The 26,222-nt window shown below is 44.3% G+C and overlaps 1 protein-coding gene across 6 annotated transcripts in view; it reads right to left on the reverse strand.

Moving 5' to 3' along the window:
- Positions 1 to 26,222, reverse strand: part of akap13 (A-kinase anchoring protein 13) — a 95,514-nt gene that overhangs the window by 23,221 nt on the left and 46,071 nt on the right. For 3 of the 6 annotated variants that reach the window (XM_039810019.1, XM_039810021.1, XM_039810015.1), the window contains exons 12-25: positions 25,860 to 25,930; positions 15,235 to 15,292; positions 12,729 to 12,808; positions 11,882 to 12,032; positions 10,348 to 10,522; positions 9,963 to 10,022; positions 8,202 to 8,261; positions 7,954 to 8,092; positions 7,375 to 7,483; positions 6,623 to 6,665; positions 5,906 to 6,017; positions 2,237 to 2,402; positions 422 to 489; positions 213 to 270 (exon numbers count right to left, since the gene is read on the reverse strand). In XM_039810019.1, the coding sequence (XP_039665953.1) occupies positions 213 to 270; positions 422 to 489; positions 2,237 to 2,402; positions 5,906 to 6,017; positions 6,623 to 6,665; positions 7,375 to 7,483; positions 7,954 to 8,092; positions 8,202 to 8,261; positions 9,963 to 10,022; positions 10,348 to 10,522; positions 11,882 to 12,032; positions 12,729 to 12,808; positions 15,235 to 15,292; positions 25,860 to 25,930 (1,350 nt within the window). The remainder of the gene's footprint in view (positions 1 to 212; positions 271 to 421; positions 490 to 2,236; positions 2,403 to 5,905; positions 6,018 to 6,622; positions 6,666 to 7,374; positions 7,484 to 7,953; positions 8,093 to 8,201; positions 8,262 to 9,962; positions 10,023 to 10,347; positions 10,523 to 11,881; positions 12,033 to 12,728; positions 12,809 to 15,234; positions 15,293 to 25,859; positions 25,931 to 26,222) is intronic. The other 3 variants (XM_039810018.1, XM_039810017.1, XM_039810020.1) reach the window with 3 other exon arrangements.

A 26,222-nucleotide genomic window follows, 5' to 3' on the forward strand; every position in this document is an offset into this window, starting at 1 on the left:
AGCACGCCCATGGGCGCACAGATGGGCGCAGGTGCATTTGCTATTTAAACAACGCGGCGCTGGACGGGAAATTGACAACTGCGTCGGTCTTAAACTAGCAGAGACACTGGCGTTGGGCTTTGCGCTGCTCCGCGCCGCGCCGGGTTCAAGATGGGGCCCTCTGTCTCGTTAACATATTCAGCAAGAGTGGGCTGGTTAGGATGTGTTCTTACATTTACTCCTCATGTTCACAGCTGACCCAGGAACAGCTTCTGGCACCGGCGTCTGCTGCTGGAAACAAACACAGCACATCATGAGCTAGAAGCTAAAACTCTTGGCCATGTTCTCAGAGTCCCATTGGTCACAAGTCATACAAACACGTATGCATGCTCTCTATGCTGCTACTGCTACATATATTAATATAAGTAATAATGGGACCTACCTTTGTTTTGCTCTTTGTGCAGACAGACAGACTCTCTCTGCAGCTCTTATGGACACTGGCTCCACAGTCTGCAAACACATGATGATCATTAGAAACAAGCACGATCCACCTCCCGTTGGGACGATGTAGAGGACCGTCGGGCGAAAGAGGTCTGGCGATTTAATTCTCACTTTAGCTCATTGAACGCCAAACAGATGACAGTTAAAGTTTCATTCTGCTGGCGATATTAGCCTTTCTGACCCGAAACCATTCAACGCGCAGGGTTTCCCAGGGACTCGTGGTAGTGCGGCTCACCTGGCCGGGAAGCTGGCTAACATAGCTGCTAAAACCCTGATGCTAGTGGCACACTGTGCCTTGATAAACCCAACCATTCAGTTCAGATGAATAACATCTCAAGTATCTCAGGGGTGATGTTGCTTTTAAAGTGCTCATATTATGCTTTTTGGCTTTTCCCCTTTCCTTTATTGTGTTATATATCTTTTTTTGTGCATGTTGTAAGTTTACAAAGTGAAAAGCCCAAAGTCTACCCCAAATGGACTTACCATCTCCAACAGAAAACACTGTTCACAAACTGCTCCAAACAGCTCTATTGTAGTCCAGCCTTTACTTCAGAGACAGACGTGGTCACTTTGTAACACACGTTATAATGCTCGCCTAACAACTATCAGGGCACGCCCTCATACTCTGCTTCTGACTGGCTAGTAGTCCTTACCTAGGTACTGTCAGGACACGCCCTCATACTCTGCTTCTGACTGGCTAGTAGTCCTTACCTAGGTACTGTCAGGGCACGCCCTCATACTCTGCTTCTGACTGGCTAGTAGTGCTGACCTAGGTGCTGCGCATGTGTGACTCCCAACAAAGATGCAACAGAAGTGAGATGCCTCACTCTGTAGCTAAAACAGAGAGCTCAACACACAGGGTGAAAAGAGGAGCTACAGCAATGTGCAGTGCAACAAAAATATGCTGTTTTTTGAAAATGGAACCATGTAAACCTATTCTGATATAACCACTAAATACAATTATGATCCTGGAAATGAGCATCATATGAGCACTTTAAAAGAAACACGCCTTTGTTCTTCGGAGGTCCTCTGACTTTAGCGTCCTTGGGAATTTGTTCCACTCTGAACTCTGTGAAAGGACATTCTCCTCCAGCATTATCTCAGTATGCTGAGCTGCTTTCGCACTCGTAAGACTGACTTCGCCTGGAGAGCTAAATTCCTCTCAAACACCACCCGCCAAATTCCCCTCTAACCCCACCATTCCTACTCCTGGATAGATTCTTCCTCCTACATAATGATTTATTACCACAGCTTTTTAAATCCGTGGGCAGCTGAGGCTGACTGTGACGAGTAGAAGAGCAGCAGCTTTTAGAGGGAGAGAGAACTGGGGAGAACACAAGACAAATGACTGAAATCATTCATTAGCCTATGGAGACTGACTTCTACACTTGTACTGTAATACTCTTTATTTGGATGGACTCACTTTATTCATTATTTAAAATAATAATGACCATTTCCCTACAGGTAGACTAAGAGAGCAAATCCGAGGGATTCCTAACGGTTTGGCTTCTTTCCTGCCACGTTTGGAAATGAATGTGTTCTTTTTAAAAAAGGGACATGGCTGTAGTGTTGAAACTCTGTGTGAGAAACAAAGAGTTAAAGGGGAAATAAGACAGTTACGTCATAGTGAAACTACTGAAGACTACAAGAGGAAGAGGTGGCCACAGAGAAGGAGGAATAAAAAGAGGAAGGAAGGAGGGGGTGGGAACGTTGAGGTGAGACAGAGAAGAAGAGAAAAGGAAGGAGAGAGTCTTACTGCTGCAGAGGAAGCTTTCCTTGCTGGGCAGAGCTTTGCTGCAGTGCTGACAGCCGGCGGTGGAAGGAGATGAACTGACCAAGATGAAGAGATGACCGTTGGCACTCTTCTTTTCTCTCTCTTTACTCTCTCGTGCCTTCTCTCCTTTCCTCTCCTTCTCCTTCTCCTGGAAGCAATAAAATACATAGAAAATCAATAGAGGAACATATTCAGGGACATGTGTTGTTTATGGAGGACATATTTGAATTGTTGATGCTGTAATTCCATTGGCCCACACTGTCCTAATATACCCAGAGAGACAGAGGATTTCTGTTATGGAATAACCAATATGGCAAAATCTAAACTGTGATAGCGCCCAACAATAATATGTGTACATACAGTATCTCACAAAAGTGAGTACTCCCCTCACATTTTAGTAAATATTTCATATCTTTTAATGGGACAACACTGAAGAAATTACACTTTGCTACAGTGTAAAGTATTAAGTGTACAGATTAATAGCCCCACATGCCCTTCACCATACCTAGAGATTGGCATGGTTTTATGTCGGTTAGCCTAATAGCTGGTTTGATTTACATTGGGAGATGATTTTATGGAAAGTACCCCATGCCAATCTCTAGATATGGTGAAGGGTATGTGATGATGTCGGGGGGCTATTTTAATTCCAAAGGCCAAGGGAACTTTATCAGGATGCATAGTATCCTGGATCCATGAAATAACTGGCCTTTAAAAATAAAAATCTGCCTGCCTCTATGGGAATCTAACATAGGGGTGGACTGACTTTAGTTGCCAGCGGTTTAGACATTAATGGCTGTGTGTTGAGTTATTTTGAGGGGACAGCACATTTAAGCTGTTATACAAGCTGTAAACTTAATACTTTACATTGTAGCAAAGTGTCATTTCTTCAGTGTTGTCCCATTAAAAGATATAATGAAATATTTACTAAAATGTGAGGGGTGTATTCACTTTTGTGAGATACTGTGTGTGCAAACAAAGTGCAGACACCTCTGTCGACAGATATCTGCATGTGAAGGCAGAACCTGGAGGCAACAGGAGCAGATTTTAGTATCGGAAGCATTCTGGTTTCCGTCTGTAGTCCCAAGTAGTACTGACCAATCACATTTGAGAGGGCTTTGGCTGCATGCAGGTAAACAGTCCGCATGGAGAGCAAAAGAGGCGGAACACATTTTATAAGTATTCTTTTAACTCTATCTGCATTCATCTGAAGATGTCTGTTTATAGAGATTATCCGACATGTCGTCCTATAAACTTCTTCTCATAGAAGAATGTGTGGTGTGACTTCCAGCTAGCTGTGGGTGATGGAACCTGACAGTAAAACCCTGTTGCTTTAGATATTACTTTTGCCATCTACACATCGTTCAGTAAAATGCCAAAGTGCAGTGATGAAATTAATTTTATATATTTCTCATAAATATATAAAATTAATTTAAGTGTTAAGTAATCAAGTTTTGAATTCATCCCATTCTGAAGTAGAGAAAACATGGTGACCAGACAGAACTTTACACCTCCACACAGAGAAAACATGGTGACCAGACAGAACTTTACACCTCTACACAGAGAAAACATGGTGACCAGACAGAACTTTACACCTCTACACAGAGAAAACATGGTGACCAGACAGAACTTTACACCTCTACACAGAGAAAACATGGTGACCAGACACAACTTTACACCTCCACACAGAGAAAACATGGTGACCAGACAGAACTTTACACCTCCACACAGAGAAAACGTGGTGACCAGACAGAACTTTACACCTCTACACAGAGAAAACATGGTGACAAGACAGAACTTTACACCTCCACACAGAGAAAACATGGTGACCAGACAGAACTTTACACCTCCACACAAAGAAAACATGGTGACAAGACAGAACTTTACACCTCCACACAGAGAAAACGTGGTGACCAGACAGAACTTTACACCTCCACACAGAGAAAACGTGGTGACCAGACAGAACTTTACACCTCCACACAGAGAAAACATGGTGACCAGACAGAACTTTACACCTCCACACAGAGAAAACGTGGTGACCAGACAGAACTTTACACCTCCACACAGAGAAAACATGGTGACCAGACAGAACTTTACACCTCCACACAGAGAAAACATGGTGACCAGACAGAACTTTACACCTCCACACAGAGAAAACATGGTGACCAGACAGAACTTTACACCTCCACACAGAGAAAACATGGTGACCAGACAGAACTTTACACCTCCACACAGAGAAAACGTGAGAGTTCTTGAAGAGACTCACATCTGTCTGGCAGTTTGTGTAACGTTTTGAAAGAGACAATCACAGACTTTACACGGTCTGTTTGACTAAAGTGATCTCTCCCATCAGCTGTGCCGTTTGTTTTGATGAGGAGGAAAGTGATCTCATGTTGTAAATGGGATGAAACGATCACATCACTGTCCACTCATGTATTCTGTCTTTATGCACCTTGTTACCAAGTGAGCAACAAACCTCTGGTCACCCTCCGATACTCCACTAAAAAACGCACGCACGCACGCGCACACACACACACACACACACACACACACACACACACACACACACACACACACACACACACACACACACACACACACACACACACACACACACACACACACACACACACACACACCAACTCTTCTTACCTCATCCGACCTCCACCTCACAGAGAGACTGAACCCACTCAGCATGGCTGTAACTGTCCTGTCTGTCTGTCTGTCTGTCTGTCTGTCTGTCTGTCGTCTTCTAATCCTCAGTGTAAATCCTGTCTGTCTGGATTTTGTGTTGTTGTCTTTTAGATTCAGTCATTGTGGACAAGCTGCTGCTGCTCGTCGTCGTCTGTCTGCGTTCAAATCAGGAAGTGAGCTAGCATCTAACATATAGACAAACACGCACGCACGCGTGCACACACGCGTGCACGCACACACACACAAGTTCCCCTTCCACTTTTGTATGCAGACTTTTACAGAACTCCCACCATCTTCACAGAGCCACCACCTCATTAGAAACTAATGACTCAAATTCATATTCCAAAATGTCATTTTAAATGTAGGATTATTATAGTTATGAAACATTTCTGTTATGCTTTCATGTTTTGTTCTTAATGTGGTTCATGGACCTTTTGTCTTGGTAACTATTTTTTTTGTCTCATTCACTTATTTGAATATTTAGTTTCACTTCTTGTTTGCTGGGTTACGGTCATATTCTTCTAAAGATAATGCTGAACATATGATCAGGTGTAAAACGTGAATTTGTTCCTCTAATAGGTGACAGCACTAACATATCACAGGCCTGGGATCAGCTGGGTGGGTTAGGGTTAGTTACTAATACACTAATCAATCATCAGTGGTTGCATGATACCATGTGCTGTGCATTTAGCTGTGGCCCTGGCTGTAAGAACAAGACAGTGCTATCTGTGTCAGCCGATGTCTAACAGCTAAACTGCTCTGCAGTCTCTTTCCACCTGCTGCCGTGTTCACTCGGTCCAGACCAAACACAGGGATGATGCATGAGACTCTGACACAGCCTGGGACTATCCGGCTGCAAGTGTCCAATCAGGAGAAAATAAATCACTACCATCAGTGTCTGGATTTTGGACGTGCACAGTGGACGATTTAACTGTAACTTGATGCAGGCGTCGTTCTCACCTTGCCTTTCTTGCTCATCTTGCTGCGGAGGTAGCTGAACGTGCGACTGATTTTAGGCCCTCCTTTCCCCTCAGTGTCGCTCCGCAGAGGGCCCGGCTCCTCCTCCGAAATACTGACACACACACGCACAAGATTATGCTTCACTGCACATTAAGTGTGAGAAGTTTTGCTGCCTGCTGGAAATTACATCATTGCACTAAAAGTAGCATGCATAGAACCACAGTGTCAATACCTGGAAATTTATTGTGCTCAGCTGTGAGAGTGCAGTTTAACCCTTGTGTTGCCTTGCCTTTGACCATGCAACTTTTTGTTTTGAGTCAAAAACGTTTTGGTCGTCTTTTTTGACATTTTTGTCACTTTTTTCGATGTTTTTCGTTGATGATTTTTAAAGCTTTTTCCAATATTTTGGTCACCTTTTTCAACGTTCTTGTATCAGTTCTTTTTCAGATGCTATGTAATTGAATAAAACACCCAAATTCAATGAAAGTAGTGAACTGCTCATTTATTTTACTTGTGAAGAGTCATGGAACCATCCACGTTATTTATTGTTTGACAACTTTGGTTGAAAGAAAACCCAAATTTCTGATGGAGAAACTTTTTGAAAATGGGTCAAATTTGGACCCGAGGACAACACGAGGGTTAAGAAGGAAAAAGACTTTTGGAAGCATGACTACATCTAACGACAGAGTGAAATCAAGGAAGAGTTTCCCTTCTTACCTGTATTCCAGGGTTCCCGAGTTACTGGAGAATGAGCTGACCGCTACAGGAAGCAAAGAGGACAGACGTCATGTGACAGCCACACCGCATGGCAACACTGTTTTACTGCACTGATTACCTCTGGGCCACAAACAGTAAACGGCAGTTTAGGTTTAGAGATTAGAATTCACTGAAAGGACACCCACTTCAAGCCACACCTTCTCTCAACCAAGCACTCACATGACCTGGACATCCTTCCACCTGATGGATGCGTTTACGTTGCTATGGTTAGGGGTTTTTGACAAATTTTCTTGGGAGTATTGAACAGATATGAAACAGACTGTCTTAACAGCAGGAGCTCTTACTAACACAGCAATTATACCCATTGTAAGGTAATGACAACTTTTGATGTGGTTAATATACTGTAGGTCTAAAGACCTTTTAGGTTTTTAGTAAACCTAGCGTTTTGATAGCGGCCTTTTGTTTCAAAGGAGACCTATCATGTTTTTCCTTATTACTAAAATGATAACAGTTCATAATAGTGATATATGTCCATATTAAGTGTTCAATAATGAGGTAAACCTATGTAAAAGAAATCCCTGTGAGCCAAAACCTCACATTTCTCACCGTTCTAAACGGGGCTTCTTAAAGAGATGGCGCTCCAACAGAGCGTCTCAGACGGGGGGGGGGGGACAGCTGCAGCAGCCACGGGCAGGATGAGTTTTACAATATTAAAATGAGGAAACAGAAAACAAATTAAAACAGAAACTCACCATCTATATCGCGGTGACTGATGGCAACCATGGAGATGGATTTGGTGAGGGTTTGGTGATGGAACATGGCAGGATAGCTGTTTGTCGCTGACAGTACCTGATGGGATGTCTGAACACACACACACACACACACACATATACACACACACAGGGATATAATGATAATATTAATTTTCTATCTCTCCATCTATATTACTCTATCTAGATAGGTTACTAAATTAAATGAGGGTGAGGTATTTCCACTATCATTTTATTCTGTTCAGATAACAATCTGTGGACATTTAGTGAAACAGAAGCCCATCACACAACTGTCTTCCACTTATTTTAGATATTGATAACTTCTGGATCATTTGTATTTTTGATCTGGCTCAGCTTTTAGTCTTAAAAGCCAACATGACCAGGAAGCTGGATTTAGCTTTCTCTTGGCTTTATTTCAGAGGATGTAACGCTTACTTAATGTGACACACACACACACACACACACACACACACACACACACACACACACACACACACACACACACACACACACACACACACACACACACACACACACACACACACACACACACACACACACCTGGCTGTCCTCGTCCTGCTCCTCCTCGGTTAGGGACACCAGGGAGCCACTGTGCTGGCCATCCAGGCCTGCAGTCCTGTCCTGGGGGTCAGCAGGGTGGGCCCCCCCTGTCTCCCCCCGCAGAGCCTCCAGGCTGTAGCTGCACACGCACACACACACACACACACACACACAGTTAGTTAGTTAATAACCATCATCCTTTCTGCCGTGTTTCACAGTCCAGTTAATGCTTGGACCGGTACTGATACCTTCTGTTGTCTGTCTGCTCCTGGTCAGGACGAAGCAGGGTGGATGGACACCAACTCATACTGGAGGAATGGAAGGATGGAGGGGATGAAGGGTGGATGTTGGAGAATGTGAAAAGATGTAAAAGAAAGAGGAGAGATGATTAGATGTGCGATGAAAGGATGCTTAAAATGTGTTATGAGATGGAGGAGATGGATTCATGATGACAGCGATGTGTCTAACAATCAGGAAACACGCTCACACGCTCAGCACGGAGGGACAAGCTTTGGTGCAGCTTCATTTCATTTTGTCATCACAAACGTGGAAATGGAAAATCCTCAGCTACAACCAGATACCAGCGGCTGGAAGGTGTGTGTGTATCAGGGCAGAGTGGTGGGGGCCTCCACAGTTGTTAGGGTTGGATGTCTCAGTTAGAAAACGAGCTGCTTTGAGCTACAGTGCAAAGCCTCGGCCTCTGTTTTTGGACGTTGAAGGTGACAAGAAGTTGAGTTGGACTTTACACTCACCGTTACAAGGAGAAAGAAAATCCAGCTGCTCTGAGCCGGTGATATGTCGGTTATATTAGCGCAAAGCCCGACGCCAGTGTCTTTGCTAGTTTAAGACCGACCCAGTTGTCAATTTCCCGTCCAGCGCCGGCGTCGTTTAAATAGCAAATGCACCTGCGCCCATCTGAGCGCCCATGGGCGTGCTGGTCTTACAGTGAGGTGTATTCAGGTGCATTCTGGGCGTATTGCTATCTTGAGGCAGCGGGAAGTGATCGCGCCATTGACCAACAAAAACCTGGTCTAAAGTCAATATTTATTAGTTAGTTATTTTAACAGAAAATTAGTAAAATGTGCCTAGGCTTATGCAGAGCGTGCACACGCTATGCTTGTTACACACACAGGGACGCACAGCAGCACACAAACATGCAAAAGATTACAAATAAAAATATTACGGTGCAAATCCTCCATCATAATAGCAATGCTCCAAGGTCCAAACGCGCCTGGCTTTTAAAGGGAATGGGAGATGATCTCTGATTGGTAGATTGCATGTTATGCCCAAAACACACCTATGATTAATGAAGACACTAAGACCAATGCTTTTGAACCATGCGCCCGGCACACAGACCCTTTTTTCGCCCTCAAACTAGGAAAAGTGGATTTGGACACGCCCTAAACGCACCTGCGCCAGGCGCTTCACGCCGTGCGCTTCTAAGATCGTTAAAATAAGGCCCCTAGTGTGTTCTTTCTGTCTGCTCCATGAGAAACTCTAAGTAATGACGACAACAATCGTGCACTATAGCTTTAAAGAGTCTGGTCCCGTAAGGGCTCCCGTCAGGATAACTGCTCCTGCTCTCATGGTACGCTCAAGTCTGCTACTGAGCTACACTACAGACACACAGAGAGACAAAGAGGTATATAATGCTAACTAGCTCGGCTGCTACGGAGGACAGTAAATATATGAATGGATGGATCATCATCACCGACTGATACCGTTACTATGATACGGTTGTCTCACTTTCATAGCCAGCGTGGTACAAATGAAGCACACAGGCAGAAGGTCTGAGGAAGGCTCGTCTCTCAGACAGTGTGTCTAGCATGAGTCAGCACTGCTCTGCTCATCAGCGGCTGATGGGAGCAGGGTGTATGGCTGCCTGCTGTGGACAGTGACTCACTGAAATGCCAGAGTCTTCTGCCCAGCACACTACCGTATAGAGCAGTACAAGAAGAATGAGCAGACATGCAGAGAAACAGAGGGATGAAGGTGTGGTGAGGGTGTACCTTCTCCTGTGGAGGGGGGGCTTGGCTCTCCTCACCTCTTCTGACAGACTCTTCATGGAGCTGAAAGAAGACACAGGTGGGACCGTTACTGTCGGAAGGTAAAGGAAAGGGAGGCACAGACTGAAAGAGTTCAGCTCCAGGGTTAGAGGTCCACTTTAACACTGACCTGCGGGTCTGGCTGGAATCATTGACATGCACACAGTGTTCCTGTTTCTGCTCTTAATCTTCCTCTAAGCTGGTTCCATGGCTAATGAAAGAGACTATTCCACTAATATTCATGTCTACTGTACGTGCAGCTGTGTAAAACAGGTGTTCCAGAGGTGGTGGACTTGTACAGTACTTCCTTTGGACTCGAAGTGCTAAATCCTAGAGAGCCTTTCAGTACCTGCGCTGTGTGATGTCAACATCGGCAGCGCCGTTGTTCCTGCGCGGCTCCCAGCTGTGGCGACGGAACGGAGACAAGGAGCGAATGGAGGCTCGGGAGACTGAAGAGGACACAGGACTGTCTGAAAGCTGGTCTTTGTTCTCTTCTTCTTCTCCTCCTCCTCCTCCTCCTCCCCCTGGGATTCATTAGAGAAAAAGTAAATGGTTATCCACTGTGACACTTATGAACAACATTAAGTTTTTAGGATGATGTTTGGACATCTCTGGCTGTAGAGGGTGGGTTAGGGTTGGGGTTAGATGAGAGAATGTGTGAGATAAGGTAGAATAATATGTGAGAGCCAGACGTGAACCGGGGCCCCACATCACCTTCCCTTTCTAGATGAAGTCAATGGACTGGGAGGTTCTTTATAGTTTACAGTTTAAAGGTCCAGTGTGTGGGAATTTCTCCCATCTAGCGTTGAGATCATATATCGCAATCAACTCTCTCGCGCCACGCAGTTCAAAGTACGTATTACAGCTACGGTGGCCTTCACGCTTCAAAAGGCCTCTCTTGCTCTTTTCAATATCCTTTTTCTTTTTCTGGGCGAAGAAGAAGACTCCTGTTCCTGAAATTTGGATTTTGAATATGTGCGGTCCTCCACGTTTCCTTCTTCAAACCTGCCGGGGGCCGGGAAGCCACGATACCCGTTAGCAGCATTAGCAGCTCCTGGGAGTTTATCATGTGACAGCGAAAACGTGAAAGGCGGAGCAGTACGTCCTGTATGTCCCTTACCGGCTAACGTATTTCAAGATGGAGCATGAATATGGAGCGTCTACCCCAGTTCATGCAAGCGCAAATGTAAAATTTCAAGCCAAAAGGAATACTTGGAATTGATGGTGGAGGTAAATATTCATGAAAAAGGACAAGTTGGTGAACGGGCAACATAGATTTTGATAATGAATAAGTAAAAATGGTGTAAACAGGTTCACATGAAACATTTATTCTAAGTAAGCAGCTTCTGATAAACCCTCTGCTGTTCTTCTGCTGCCTGATGTTTTCTCCTTATCGCAGTCAGATACTACTGCGTAATGTATACTACATACACACCAAATACAATTAAAGTGGAAAACCTATACGTACTGTACATGTAGTATTAAGGCGATGCAAAGTACCAATCACCTGTCACTGCATTACATATTACAAGCATTTTTAAAAATCACTGTCATGAACGGTATATTACAAACGCTACAAGCATAGAAATATAAAGTATAAAAAGATCTGTATTACGGGTGCATCACACTGTAAAATACTAGATTAGTAATACAATTGTGAGAGCTCATTTTAATCTCATTTCATTGAATGTGGATGGAGGGTGTTCAGTTTTCACGTGTTAGCATGTTTCTGCTTTGGTTTACAGTACGCTGGTAAGGAAAGCTCAGAATATTAAATATAATTTCACAAGTAAAACAAGAACATGCTAAAATAACTGCTAAGCAATCTGTATTATTTTTTTTTAAATGTTCCCATATTGAAGGGAGAAAGTGTGTGTTTTCACCTCTGTCCTCTGTTTGAGACTTCCAGGCCAGCCTGGAGCTCCGAGGGGCCACAGCATCAGGCGTGTCCACTGACAGAGCCCCCTCACTGGGACTGAGGGAGACACCCGCCCCTCTGTCCCTGTGTCCAACACAGGGGGGCGGAGCTTTAGGCTGCAGAGGAAGACAGAAGAGATGAAGGCTCTGTTACCATCAAAACGCAATGTTTCTGTGAGTGAAAGCTCAAACGATCAGCAGGAAACATCGTGGCGTTACTGAGAAACACTCTCAGGCTCTGAGTTTCACCAGAAACACAGAAGCCCTCATCCTAAACCCTGGGAGGAAGGGACAACCAGAATCCTTCACCGTTTGATCTTTCTGTCTCTGTGAGGACATTTGGCTGTCACAGGACACAGGTCCTGGAACGCTCCCACCCCTACAGCCCCTCCTACTGCTGTCCAAACCCCGTCATTCCTTTCGAAAGGGGAGTCTTGGGAGTCACATTTCAAAAGGATCGTGGAAGTGGAGTAAGGGTGATACCATTAGGAGTTTACTCAGAGGGAAGGATCTCTTCCAGGACTAGGGAATCACACGGACCACACTCTGAACAAACACTGAAAATGTCTCTGATCTGAAGAAGCATGCATTCATGTGTCAGAATGTTTAACATAAATATTACTACTTACAACATGTCTGTCCTGTACATAGATTTTTAGAAATTCGAAAATTGCTCACGACAAACCAGGATTTGGTGTGAAACCCGTTCACACAGGCCAAGCTGACACCAGCGTTGGTGTACGGGGACCAGCAGAGATCTGAATGCCAGCACTAAGCCAGGAGAGTGTGTGTGTGTGTGTGTGTGTGTGATACCTTTTTAAAGACACTGTTATCCAGTTGCACACTGTCTTCTTTGTGCAACAAACACACCGGCACACACTCCTCTGAGACATCTGAAAAGAAGAAGAGGAGGAGATGAGACGGAGACGGACAGAGACAGGGACACCTGGCTGGGTTAGAGATCGAGGTGAGTGCTGATTAAGTGAAAGACAGAACATCCTGTTCTTCAGCAGAAAGCTTCTTGCAGTGCCGGGTGCGATCCGGCGAGGCAGGATGTTGTCGTCAGAGAAGCAGCCTGAGCGTGCGTGTCATCAGGCCTGCTGAACATGACGTCTGTACACGGTTACCTGATGCGGTTATGTTAAAATAATAATAATAACAACAGCTTTTATTTATATAGCACCTTTCACAAAACCCAGGGACACTTCACAGAACTACTGGGGCTAAGCTAAGCTAAGGGAGGTTGGTGAACAGGTGGTGTTTGAGGAGTTTTTTTTTGTTTTTTTTAAATATCTCCAGGGACGTAGCATTTCGGATATCTGCATGGAGGGTGTTCCAGAGGGATGGGGCTGCAACACTAAAGGCTCTGTCTCCGAAGGTACAGAGTCTGGTGGGGGGGGGAACGGAGAGAAGGCCAGCGTCTGAGGACCGCAGGTTTCGGGGTGGGGGGTGTATGGATGGAGGAGGTCGGAGAGGTACTGTGGGGCCAGGGCATGGAGGGAGTTATAGGTGAGAAGGAGGAGGACTAAATTTAAATGTTCCTGCTGCAAGGACTTGTGGGATTATCTCCTTTCCTTTCCTTTCCGTTCCTAAAGGATGGTCCAGTGTATCCTATGCTAAAGGCGGTAACTAAGGAAGCATTGAAGCACCTTTCCTTATCACTTAGACAATTCCAACAGCTCTTATCATGGCAGCCACTTTTTAGACAGTTAGGAACCTTCCTATGCAAAATGGACTATTGGACCGCATCCCCTGACTCCAGAGACCGCTACAGGAGCAGTGTGTCTCCGGGTTGTGTATCTGTGAATGCTGCAGCTGTGCTGTGCTTTAGAACGGGGACTTGAGGCGTGCAGCAGTTTGATGCAGTGATGGGAGACGCAGTTTGAGTGCCAAGGCTGAGCGTGTTTGTACTGCCGGAGGGGAACGCTGATAACATCAGTGGACTGGATGAAGTGTTCCAGATGAATGTGTCTCTAATTGGAGAGCTGCTAGATGGTTACCTTGGTGGTTTGCAGTCAGAACCAGACTGTTGCACAACAACCACACACACTTCTGATTGCTTTTGATTTCATTATTCAAAATAACTTCTATATTTATGCGGGCAAAATCGGAGTCAGACAGACAGATATCATAGCAATGCTTCAGAAACAGTACACACAGCGCACTGGAAGTTTAAAGGAATAATGGGAGACTCTGAAGAAGTGTTAGCAGAGCACTGTTCTGCTCCTGGTTTGTCAGTAGATATCGTGGCAAGTCAACTGCCCCATCTAACAGAACACAACCTTCAATATTTAAGAAAAGTTGCATGCCTTTGGTACGTGGGGCACGGCCCGCCCCAGCTGAGTTTGTAACGTCAGTTTATTTCCATGCAGGGTCAACCTTTCATTAAATCTAGCCTTGTAATCGCCGCGTTCTGTTTTGTTGCCGTTTGGTAGCTTTAGGCCAATGAGGCGATGCTATAATGCAACACATTGAAACAATGATGACATGGAGGTAGTCTTTCATTGTGTGGTAAACCAGAATGATGTGCTCATGCACAGAGAAACTGTGCACGTAGCTGATCATTGTCAGTCCATACAGGAAGCCTGCAGCTGCTTTAAACCGTCTGACTTTGGAGTTGCTTCAAACGCGGTCGGATGTCACACATCTCTGATGTCATCACCATACGGTTTCCGCTCATGCCCACGTGGGATTGGACAGGGTTGAGCGTCAGCGACTGTCCCGAGTAGAGCTCTCTAGGACAACCTTCTTCCAAGGTGCATTAAGACGTCTCCTCTTGTATAAAGTATACACTTTATGATGAGACGAACATATTTCAGCGTGTGGCACTGATTAGATGTGAGACTGTTGATTGGACTGAACCCAGAGACGCGGGGACATACGTTGGTCTATTGGGTTATCTTCCACATCCAATCATGTTATAAAGTCAACAGTATGTTCAATGCTACACACGTTCTGTTATTCTTGCTAATCAATTAGTCATTCATGTAGTTATTACTAATACATAAGAATACATGATTTACTAAAATGTATTAATTTGTGCTTCATGGCATGGCCTCTTGTCGGTTCGCATTTATTCAAAAAATTATTTTGGTGAAAAGTTTAGTTTCAATGAAAATGCCGAGAGATCTACAGTGGGTGAAGTCTATAACAGGTGAAATAGAAATGTTCCCAGACTAATCACATCTATCGGTTTCTAACCCTTCCCTCACATACTGAGACTAACTAACTGTGTGTGAGTGTGAGTGTGTGTGTGTGTGTGTGTGTGTGTGTGTGTGTGTGTGTGTGTGTGTTCCCAGCCAGTGGAGTAAGAGTGTACCTGAACATGTTGGTACTGTGTTGGCTTCAGGGCAGAAAGCATCCCTCTCCCTCTGGATCTAGGAGAGAAAAGGAAACAGAGGAAGCATCATTTCTCTGATCAACAGTGCTGGTGCATCGACATTAAGGTCATTTCATGGTTTCATTTCTCTGCTGTGGTTCCAGCCCAAACAACCATCTGCTGCTTCTCGCCAGAGCGTCTCATCAATATGAAAATATGTTGTTGTCAGAGAGTGAACTTAAGCTACGTTTACATCGCTACGTTTTGGTTTAAAAAGGAATATCTTTGGCTACGTTTCCCCCTCTCATTCCCCCTGCTCTGGCGTTTCCCCTCTCATTCCCCCTGCTCTGGCGTTTCCCCTCTCATTCCCCCTGCTCTGGCGTTTCCCCCTCTCATTCCCCCTGCTCTGGCGTTTCCCCCTCTCATTCCCCCTGCTCTGGCGTTTCCCCCTCTCATTCCCCCTGCTCTGGCGTGTCCGGGCTCCTAAACCGAAGACATTTGGAAACACTTCTGACCCGTTTTGGTTTGGAATCTGCGGGGATGTGTTGCAGTCTCAACGGCCGCAATGTTGATGAGATATGAGGTTTGGGCGTGTTTGTTTAAAAGAATATTAGTTCTTCCACTGCACTACACTTAGTGCACGGAGTTAAAAAAAACAAATAACGTAGCGATGTAGATGTAGCCTGAGATAAGACAAGTCTGTTAACGTGAAGACTGTGGAACACCTACAAGAACACACAGGACGCTCTGTCCTCTGGTTTGTATTAACGTGAGTGGTTTACAGATTAGATAGAAAGAGACGGATTATAATGTGCATGTGTTGGATATTAACAACCTGACATTGTTTTGAAGCAATGGATTTTAAAGTGGTCTGCTGTGTAGGCCGAGCCATCAGAGTGAGCTCATATTTAGTTGTGCGATTGTTAATCAGCAAAGCCAATGAGTCCTTTGTCCCCTCATCCACTTGTCTCAATGGGTCTGTTGTCCCTGCTCCATGCTGCCTGCTCTGTCTATTATCAACATCCTGCACCATAGAGCCCCCCCCCCCCCAACACGTAGGAGACAACAGACAGCATTTATCAATTACACCCAGCTGCACATGTTTAATGTCTGTGTAAAGCTCTGCTGAACTCTTAATTATTATTTTCTTCCTCAATGTACTCATCTTTCTCAAATATCCTGCACAGCGTAGTAAATATACATCATACTGTATTTATTTTCATCAAGATGCTATGAAAAGATTTAATTAATTCTTTTTATTTCTGACATGTATTATCAAATACATGATGGCCTTGAAAACCCAAAGGAAGAAATCAACACAACATTGATATTTGGATAATGTTTTGGTACATACAGTATATACATACATATATTTTATGTCATATAATATTTTAAAGGTGCCCTGCCACACATATTTCATTACTTTGTGGTAATGTCTCAATGGCTCAATTTGTGCCAGTTCTCATTAATATTCAACGAGCTAAGCTGCTTGACTCTGATTGGCTAACAGCTAGCCATTGAGGGCCTGGCTATCAGCATCCTTTACCCAGCCCAACTGGGCGAGCTCATGAATAGTAATGAGCTCAGGCAACATTATGTCAGACTGAACAGATTTTGTGATTGGTCTGATTTCTCGGCTTATTTCTTTTCAGTGGCTAGAGCTGACAGAGGAGGTAGCAAAAAATGCAAGTAAAAACGGTTTTGTTTGGCAGGGCACCTTTAACCATTTAACCTAAATAAATAAAATATGATTTGTATTTGAACTAAACAAAACAATCCTAACTGATTCTAATTAAAAGCTGTGTAACTGTAAATGGTCGAGGTGGAAGTCAATAGTGAAAGCAGAACGGGACGTATAAAAGTTAGTCCATATCCAATGATTTTCTTTAAATACACAAAAGTTGTGCATTCAGATTACACGTTAATTAAAAAAAAAGTAATTGAGGAGAATTTAATGTCAGATCATGAGCTGACAACGGAACATCACTCAGTTTTATTCTGAACTGAACATGCTGCAATAATGCACATGCATTCAGTTACGCCACTATTACACATCCGAGCCCGCTGAACGGACACTCGGCAGATCTTTGACGTGACACACACAGCACACAGTGCACCGAGTTCAGGCACCAGCTTTAACCTGAACCTGAGGGAAGTCCACATGTAGAGGAGGACAGAGACCGAGACACACCAACACATTTCTTACTGACTCGCTCATTACAGAGTCAGTGTGTAGTAGAATGTCCACACGGAAGGACCAGAGATAAAAATGCTAACAAGCTAGTCAGTCCCTCCAGAAAAACGCGATTATGCGATCACATAATTCAACGCATAATCAGCCAAAGTCCGCATATTTATGCGGGGGCCGCATTTTTTCAAATATGCCGCACTTTCGCCGCATAAATTGCCGATTTCCACGCAAAATATGCGGTGCTTGCAGGATTTCATAATCCCCGCATTTTCGTTGCAAAAAAGTCACATATATCTTAGCAGAAATTTGAAAAAATGTTGCGTTTACTTCACACAAGAGCAGCCATTTTCCCCTGTTGCCATGGGAACGTTATGAAGTGACGCAATTATGCGACGTGAACATCATCGAAAAACAGGTGTTGGAGGTTGAATTTGACGTGTACTTTGAGTCTCTTAAGTTGGTATCCAATAAGAAAGCTATCTTAATATCTGATATTTCTTTGTTTAAGTGCTCCTGCTGTCTATATTATTAACGATTTTTAAAAGTCTGTCTCTTTTGTATCTTTTATTTCCCTCTGTTTAGACTATTACTTTTATTTTTACTTTAATATTATATTATTTGTATATATTTTTGTATCTTATTTTTTTACTTATTGCAATGACTGAATATCTATGTAACTATTTTTGGAAATTAAGTTTTAAAAAAGCAGGGTGTTGGGGGAATCACTTTTTCTTCTCTTTTGCAAGTTCCCGCATTTTTTGCAAGTTCCCGCATTTTTTGCAAGTTCCCGCAATTTCATCGCAAAAAATTGCATAAATATCCTGCATATTCCATCGCATTTTTTAAGAAAACGTGCCACATAATCAAGGATTTTTGCCGGCAATAATCACAAAACAAATCCGCGTTTTTCTGGAAGGTCTGGCTAGTGTGATGGAAACAGACAGCCGAAAGTGTCCATATGGACACCTGATTCACAACTATAGCCCGAATGCAGTATTTCCTTTGATGCTATCACTATCCCCGTAGTAGCTCAGCAAGCAAACTCCTTCTCCCCCACCCTCGCATGTCCACACCTAACATGCAGTCAGCAGTGACTGGCAGTATGCAGCACTGCACCCTGCTGACACTGATCTGCTTAGGGTGGGGCATCATTTGGATTTGAACAATTCAGATTCCAATTGTGTTTCTTCCTTTTCAATTCCGGTTCTTATTGATTCTCGCTTCCGATTCTTTGAGGGGTGGAATTGAAACGGGTCACATGCCTATTTTCCCAAATAAGAGGAACGTTTTATTTTGATTCAGTGGTGGTGTGCAGTTTTACAGGGATTTTTCCAACGTAAAATAAAGCCAGACTAGAGCGCTGCTTACTGTACCGCTTCAGAAACCAAAACTTGCTCATATGAAATTGGGAAGCGATGATCGGATTTGAAACCAAATCCTCTAAACGATTCCAAACGATTCCAATAAAGAAACCATTCTACTGGAATCATAATTTTTGAAACGATTCCAAGTAGGAATCGATTCTCGATGCCCAATCCTAATCTGCAGTGGATTCCAGGATCTCTTATGCAATAAATTTACTTTTCCATTGGACTGCAGCCACACAGGCTTGTTCCAGGATGCTCTTCAACACTCTTAAGAAAACGTGCCTGGACTGGTATTCAGCAGAGAGTTACACTTAGGAACAGAGGAGACTGGATGTGCACAAAACTACAGTAGATATATGTGACGTGTTTTTAAAGATTATTTGATCTTTAGTAGGAGCCAATAGGCTTGGAGCTGAGAGCCGCAGACAGAAGTCAGAAGATATTGAGAGATGCACTGCATGAACACGTGTTGGTTTGGGTCTGCACAGGAGATTAAAACATCAGCAGCCTGATTGGTGAAGAGGTGTAAAGAATAGCTTTGCATGTGAAAGTTCAGCTGAAATGAATTTGAGTTAAACTAAACAAATGTGTATCTTCATTCTGGTAGTGTGTAGACTTGATGTCATGGTTTGAGGAGCAGGACATATCCCTCTGCTGCAGGTCAGCAGGACACTGTCCATGGAAAAGACAAGAACTTCAGATGAACTTCAGCTGAATTGAAGATTGTGGTTTTGCACAGAATGAATGTGTCCTTACAGTGTTGCATTTCTTATAGTGTAGTCTGGTTAAAGAGAGGAAGAGATTACGTCATGGCCAGGATGAATGATTACAGCCAGTTAACAAAAACTCAACATGCAGTACAGTACAGGAGAGCGTTGTAAAGTAGAACCTCTGAGCCTACCACAAACCCTGGAAGTCAAAGAGAACCAAACAAAAGAGTTCAGACTCAGTATGTATATGACACGCTCAATGACAAGCTGTCCAACCCCTCAAATGTACAGTCAGACATCAGATGCCTCTAACAGCACGTGGCCGTGGCGTTCGGAGAGTGTCAAAAACCCGGATGAGCCCCCACTTGTCACAAACCGGTTCAACATGTGACAAAGAGGGGAGACCAGACAGGTTAAAGTGCCAATTAATGGTTTACTGTTAAAAACGAGATAACTATTTACAAAAGAATAGATAGATAACATGTGTGGGCGAGTGAAAGATGTGTGGGTAAATGACGACTGCAACAGAAGAGGTGAAAACGAACCCAAACCAGGGGATGTGGAGCCTAGGAGAAGGAGAAGGCAGACTCAACGATGAGCCAGGACTTGCATAAATAGTCTCGGTTGAGGCCACCCAGGTGTCCACCAATTAGCTAACGAACCCTCCCAAACTGCCAGCTCAGTCAGGAAAGCCAGAGGAGCCAACAGCAGGCAGAGAAGGGAGGGGTCGGAACAGAAAGAGAGCAGGAATGGACCTCTTCCACCATGGGAGGTCAACACTGCTGCATCGCCCGTCCACATTATCTCTAGGGCTGCAACTAACGACTATTTTCATAGCCGATTAATCTGTTGATAATTTTCTCGATGAACCGATTAGTTGTTTGGTCTCTAAAATGTCAGAAAATGGTGAAAAATGTGGATCAGTGTTTCCCAAACGCCCAAGATGACGTCCTCAAATGTCTTGTTATGTCCACAACTCAAATATGTTCAGTTTGCTGTCACAGAGGAGAGAAGAAACTAGAAAAATATTCACATTTAAGAAGCTGGAATCAAAGAATTTTTACTTTTGTCTTAAAAAAAATTCTCAAACCGACTAATCGATTAAAATAGTTGCCGATTAATTTAAATGTCGACGATAAATTTTTGCATCTCTAATTATCTCTGACTAAATATATTATCTGTGTGTATATCTCTGTGTAACATATCTGTGTATCTAATGTAATCTAAAAATCCGGCTGGAGCATACAGTAAATATGACATAGTCCAGAATGTAGATCCCATGTGAACATTGAAACCTTTTCTGCATATCAACTTATGTTCACAATAGATTTTGGCCCGCCTAGATGTGAGCCAAACCAAAAAGATGGGAAACTGTTTTACAGACTGCAGTCATGCGACACTCAAAGCAGAATTTGGCAGATTTGCCGACTTTGAGGCTCAGAAACTGCCACTGAACCAGAGAGTTTACATATTCAGGCTGTGAAACAGGTTGTTATTGTTTGATTTGCTAAACTCTTTAATGGCTAAGGAACTTTTTTGCTGGCTTTTTAGGGCTTTACGGCGAGTGAGAAAGCTACATGAGACACAAATAATACAGTCAAAGGAATTATTCAACTTTTCGGTTGGAAAAAAAGAGCATGTCAAACATGTCTGGCCCTCAATATGATTCTCATTTTCCAGTGCGTCCCTCGGTGAAGTTGAGTTCGACACGCCTGCTTTAAGCCTTTTTCTCTATTCAGTGTGAACACACAGACATTATAAACAGCGTCGGTATCATATTCATATCCTCACATATTTGACAGTGCTGTCGACAGCTAGACAGGAATACAAGTATGAGTTCATCAGATTCTATAGAACATGTGTTGCTGGTGTTTTGGCTCCCTGTTGTCAGGGGGCTGTTCTTCCAGTAACAGACCCATTTGAGTTGTCTGTGTTACACTGTGTGACACGCTCAGAGCAGTCTTCAGCTTCTGTGTGTTCATCATGACACATCTGACGGTCAGCCCTAACCCTAACCCTAACCCTAACCCCTTTCCCACTGTGCCCGTGCCCCTTGTAGCACCCATCCTGGGGGCGCTGCGTTTTAACCCAAACCTAACCCCTAACCCTAACCCTAACCCTGCTAGTTCTCAGCTCCTTAAATGAAGGCTGTCCCGTTTGGTAAATACGTCTCCTCCAGCCCTCGCTAGGATGGGAGGAGCCACACTTGGCCAAATGGAAAGCAGTCTCCATGGCAACACTGTACTTCCTGTTTGCAGCACCCAGGGCATTACGGAAAGTGTAGTTCCACAACTCAGAAAAGGTTTATCCAGAAAAATAGAGAGAATACAAATATCAGGAGACAGCCTCCTCTATCTGAACATACCTTTAACATAAACTTTGTTTGAAAGAGTAAACTCTCTGCATGGAGAGATAAAAGCTTCAACATTCCACAGAGGGAAGGAGAAGTGAACAAAGGCTCCGACGGGTTAATGGATGCCTACATATTCGTTACAGAATGAACACTTTTAAAATATGCCAAACTCTAGCGAGACATCACCATCAAACGTGACCTGAGACAGACTGCAGATAAAAAGGACTTCTTAGAAATATCACAGGCTAAAACTACCGCCCAAAAAATAACACTCTTAATTGATTAATCGTCTAAAACAGCACTGCTATACAAATATTCAGACGCGTATTATTATCAACAGTTTGGGTAGCCACCCACCCACCCACACACCCACACCCACACACACACACACACACACACACACACACACACCCTCGTACCTTGATCAGCAGCACATCCACAGCCCTCTCTCCTTTGGAACAGAAGCTGTACCTGCGCCTGTGTCTCTCATACATGCTGGCAGATCCATGTGTTAACACGCAAGCTGCCGTGGAAGAAGCGTTACGCAGCTTGAATCCTAAAAACGACCGCACCTCTCTTTACCGTCTCTCCTTTCTGCCTAAACCAAACCAAAATATGATGTATGAGAGCGGCTGAGGGTGTTCCCAGGAGGGGGCGGGGAGATCAAACTGGCAGTTTCCAGAGCTGCAGGCTGCTGATTTTCTTCACACCGTAAGAGAAAAAAAAACCCCCGGCACAAATCAACTGGAACTAAACACTTTTAACCGCTAATTAGCTACAGAAGAGAGAACTGCGCCCAAACAGAGCTTATGTGCACTTTAACTCTGGTGCAACAGATCCCAAGCCAAACCAAGATGAAGAGTTAAGCGCTGACAATAAAGTATATCTCATCTTATCTATATCTTAGGACCGAAACTTTCAAACTAAAAGAAGTGGTGCATGTCCACAGGCTGATGTGTAATCCAGTAGAGTCCACGTATCTGCTGTTCCTTCTCGCTGCACTCTGGGGCGGAAAATGAGCCTCTCTGCCCACATCTGTTCAAACCAGCGGCTCCTCCCTCCATCCCACTCGCTTCCTTTTTTTCCTTCAGGCCCTCCATTCCTCTCTCTCTCTCTCTCTCTCTCTCTCTCTCTCTCTCACACATCTGTCCTTCACTGTGAAACTAACTCCCTCTCATCTGTTTGCTGCCTCTGTGAACAATGGAGCTCTATCTGATAAGTGCCTCTGCAGTCTGAGAGAACAGTGAGTGAAGGAGTTCCTCTGCCGCTGATGTGCTTTAGTGAGAGGCCGCCCGTTACGCCCAGACGCCCCAGCGAAGCAAAGTCGACCCTCTCATTTATCTGGGCCGCCGTCTGTTTCCTCCTCTGTTCACATCATCGCAACCATTAGACGCGTGAAGGTGACGTGTGACATTTTCACGGAAACAAGGAATGGTTTTGCTCTTTTCTATCAGGGAGCGAATGGGATTGTGAACACAGTTCACAGCTGTAGCTTGGCTTCAAAGCTTTTAAAGAATTTACGTTACTACTTTGTTCAGAAGAAAGTGAAGAGCTGACATAAGACACAGACACACGTCCCACTGGCTGTGAGTGAGTGAGTGAGTGAGTGAGTGAGTGAGTGAGTGTGTGTGTGTGTGTGTGTGTGTGTGTGTGTGTGTGTGTGTGTGTGTGTGTGTGTAGATATAGCTCTAAGTAAATCCTAAGTGTACAGTCCGTTACTAACTGGAACAGAACTTATAGCGGACAAGTGGAAACATTTAGCTTCATCTGTAACCAATCGGCTCACGCAAACACAGCAATAACCATGGTAACAGCTTTACACCACCCAGCTGTGACACACAGAGAGAGAGAGAGAGAGAGAGAGAGAGAGAGAGAGAGAGAGAGAGAGAGAGAGAGATGTCAGTTGGCACTGAGGCTAACTGACTTTAAACACCATTCCGAGTAAAGCGAACGATAACACAATGTAAAGAAACCTACGTGGAACATTGGAAAGAAGAAACTCAAAGCCAAAGTAGATTAGAGCATTACCTAGATCCTTCCACGGTCAGAGAGAAAAAGCCGAGCCAGATCCTAACCAGGTACAAGCGCCGCGATCACAAACTGGCAACCCAAACAGGAAGACAACCAAGCCAAGTCAGAGCATGTGGTCCGTGATGGACAGGTGAGGCTCAAACAGAGATGCACTTTCTCTGAATAACCTCTCAAAATTAAATATTATCCTACACACACACACACACACACACACACACACACACACACACACACACACACACACACACACACACACACACACACACACACACACACACACACACACACACACACACACACACACACACACACACACACACACACGTTCCCATTTTCCATCTTGAATTTCTCCCTTTGACCTGCTGCTCAGAACTACTGCGTCATTAGGAAACATTGGAAAATGATTTATATGGTTTCAGAGGTGACCCTGGCCTGGCCTGGCCTGGCCTGGCTGGGTCTGGAAATCAGCTCTGATCCTTCAGTCCAGTTCCCACAGCGTGTGCTTGCCTCGATTAGTGTGGTGTGCTACCTGGCTCGCCTGCTGTCTGAAAGCTATTTTAATCCAAAAACAAATGGCGGCTCTCTGAATGAGTCCAGGCCTCAGTGGACAGCAATAGATCATGTTTCAAAGTTCTCAGAACAACACTCAGTGATTGGTCAGCTGTGAGCAGGTGAGGAAGCTGCTCTCAGCTCCCACTTTCTTTCTGTTAGTGTTGGCGTAGTCTGGCTACTCCACGTTTCTATTCCGGCTTGTTTGTATTTCTTTAAACCAGCGGTCCTGGGCGGCGCTAAGCCCCCGGATGCATCGATGGTGGCCTCCCAGAATTCGAGAGCGGAAGGCGAGGGACATTTTTATCCCAGCACGCTGAGACACACTACTTTTGTTGTGAACCAGCGAGAGAAACGCCAGGAAAGAGACTTTAGACGCGCTCCATCGACAACTTTGGTGTACAAAGCAGTGAGTGTGAAGGAGACGGACGCCTTCACTTGTGTACAGCTAACATCATGCATCTCCTGTCAATAGACGCGTCTGGAAACTCGTGGTAATAAAAAGGCACAGCGCTTCCCCCTTTTTGCATCGTTTCTGTATTCGCAGCGCGTTTCTGTATTTGGTTGTGTTGTGTGTATTTGCAGTGCGTTTGCTAAATGCTGCGCATGTGTTGTCAAATTCATGAAGAGGTTTTCTTAATTTGCTTGTTTTTTGTCTATTTTCGCACGTTTCATTAAAGCGCCCATATTATGCTCATTTTCAGGTTCATAACTGTATTTTAAGGTTGTACCAGAATAGGTTTACATGGTTGCATTTTTTTTAAAAACACCATATTTTTGTTGTACTGCACAGCTCTCTCTCACTGCTGCAGATGCTCTTTTCACCTGGTTTCTGTTTTAGCTACAGAGTGAGACCTCTTTTCTTCTTCTGTACTATCTTTGATTGCACTCGCACGTGCTCAGTAGCTCAGATCGTAGATCATGTCAGCTAGCTAACTCTAGAGACAGTAAAAGACAGGCTGTTTCTCCCACTGCGGTCAGTTACAAGGCAGGATTAGCTGGGAGGCTTCTAAATGAGGGCACACATGGAAGTAGTTCTTTTGTAGATTATGGTGAACTTGTGTGTGTTGTAGCAGTGCTTTGCTATTGAGAACGAGGTAGCATGCTAGCGTTAGCCGCTAGCATGCTAACGGTTGTGGTTAGCCAGCACGTTTCGGCTTGTGACGTCACAAGACGTGCAGATTTTGACCAGCTCACCCGGAGACTGAAGGCAGGACACATTCAGAAACCGGATCTCACTCAGAACACCATGGATGGATTTTCAAAGTTTGTATGTGTGTGGAAGCACCAGAGACACAAAATAACACCCCAAATCCCAGAAAAAGTGTTTTTTCATAATATGGACACTTTAAGTTGCATTGCGTTTGACCCTGTCGGCCACCGTACCCTTTGGAGTGAAACCAGTATTCATCGTATAAACTCACGTGCAGAGGGTGTGTGCCGTCTGGGGGTCTCCCGGTCAGCTGGCGCTCTGCTTCTTCTTCTTCTTCTTCTGCTGCGGAGGACAGAGAAGATTAGTTCATCGTCACAGGACGTCATTCATGTCATGATTCAAAGATGTGCTATGAAGGCTGGACCTTTCCTGCTGCCCGGCTGGAGCTGACATGTCAGAGTGTGTGTGTGTGTGTGTGTGTGTGTGTGTGTGTGTGTGTGTGTGTGTGTGTGTGTTTGTGTGCGTGGTTAGGGAGATCAACTCAGGGGTCAAAGCTCATTAAAGATGGTTGATGAGTTCTGAGTTTTGCCTAATTACACAACTGACAATACAAAGTGTCAGATAGTTGAGCGGC

This window comes from Perca fluviatilis, chromosome 8 (genome assembly GCF_010015445.1).
Source record: "Perca fluviatilis chromosome 8, GENO_Pfluv_1.0, whole genome shotgun sequence".
NCBI lineage: Eukaryota > Metazoa > Chordata > Actinopteri > Perciformes > Percidae > Perca > Perca fluviatilis.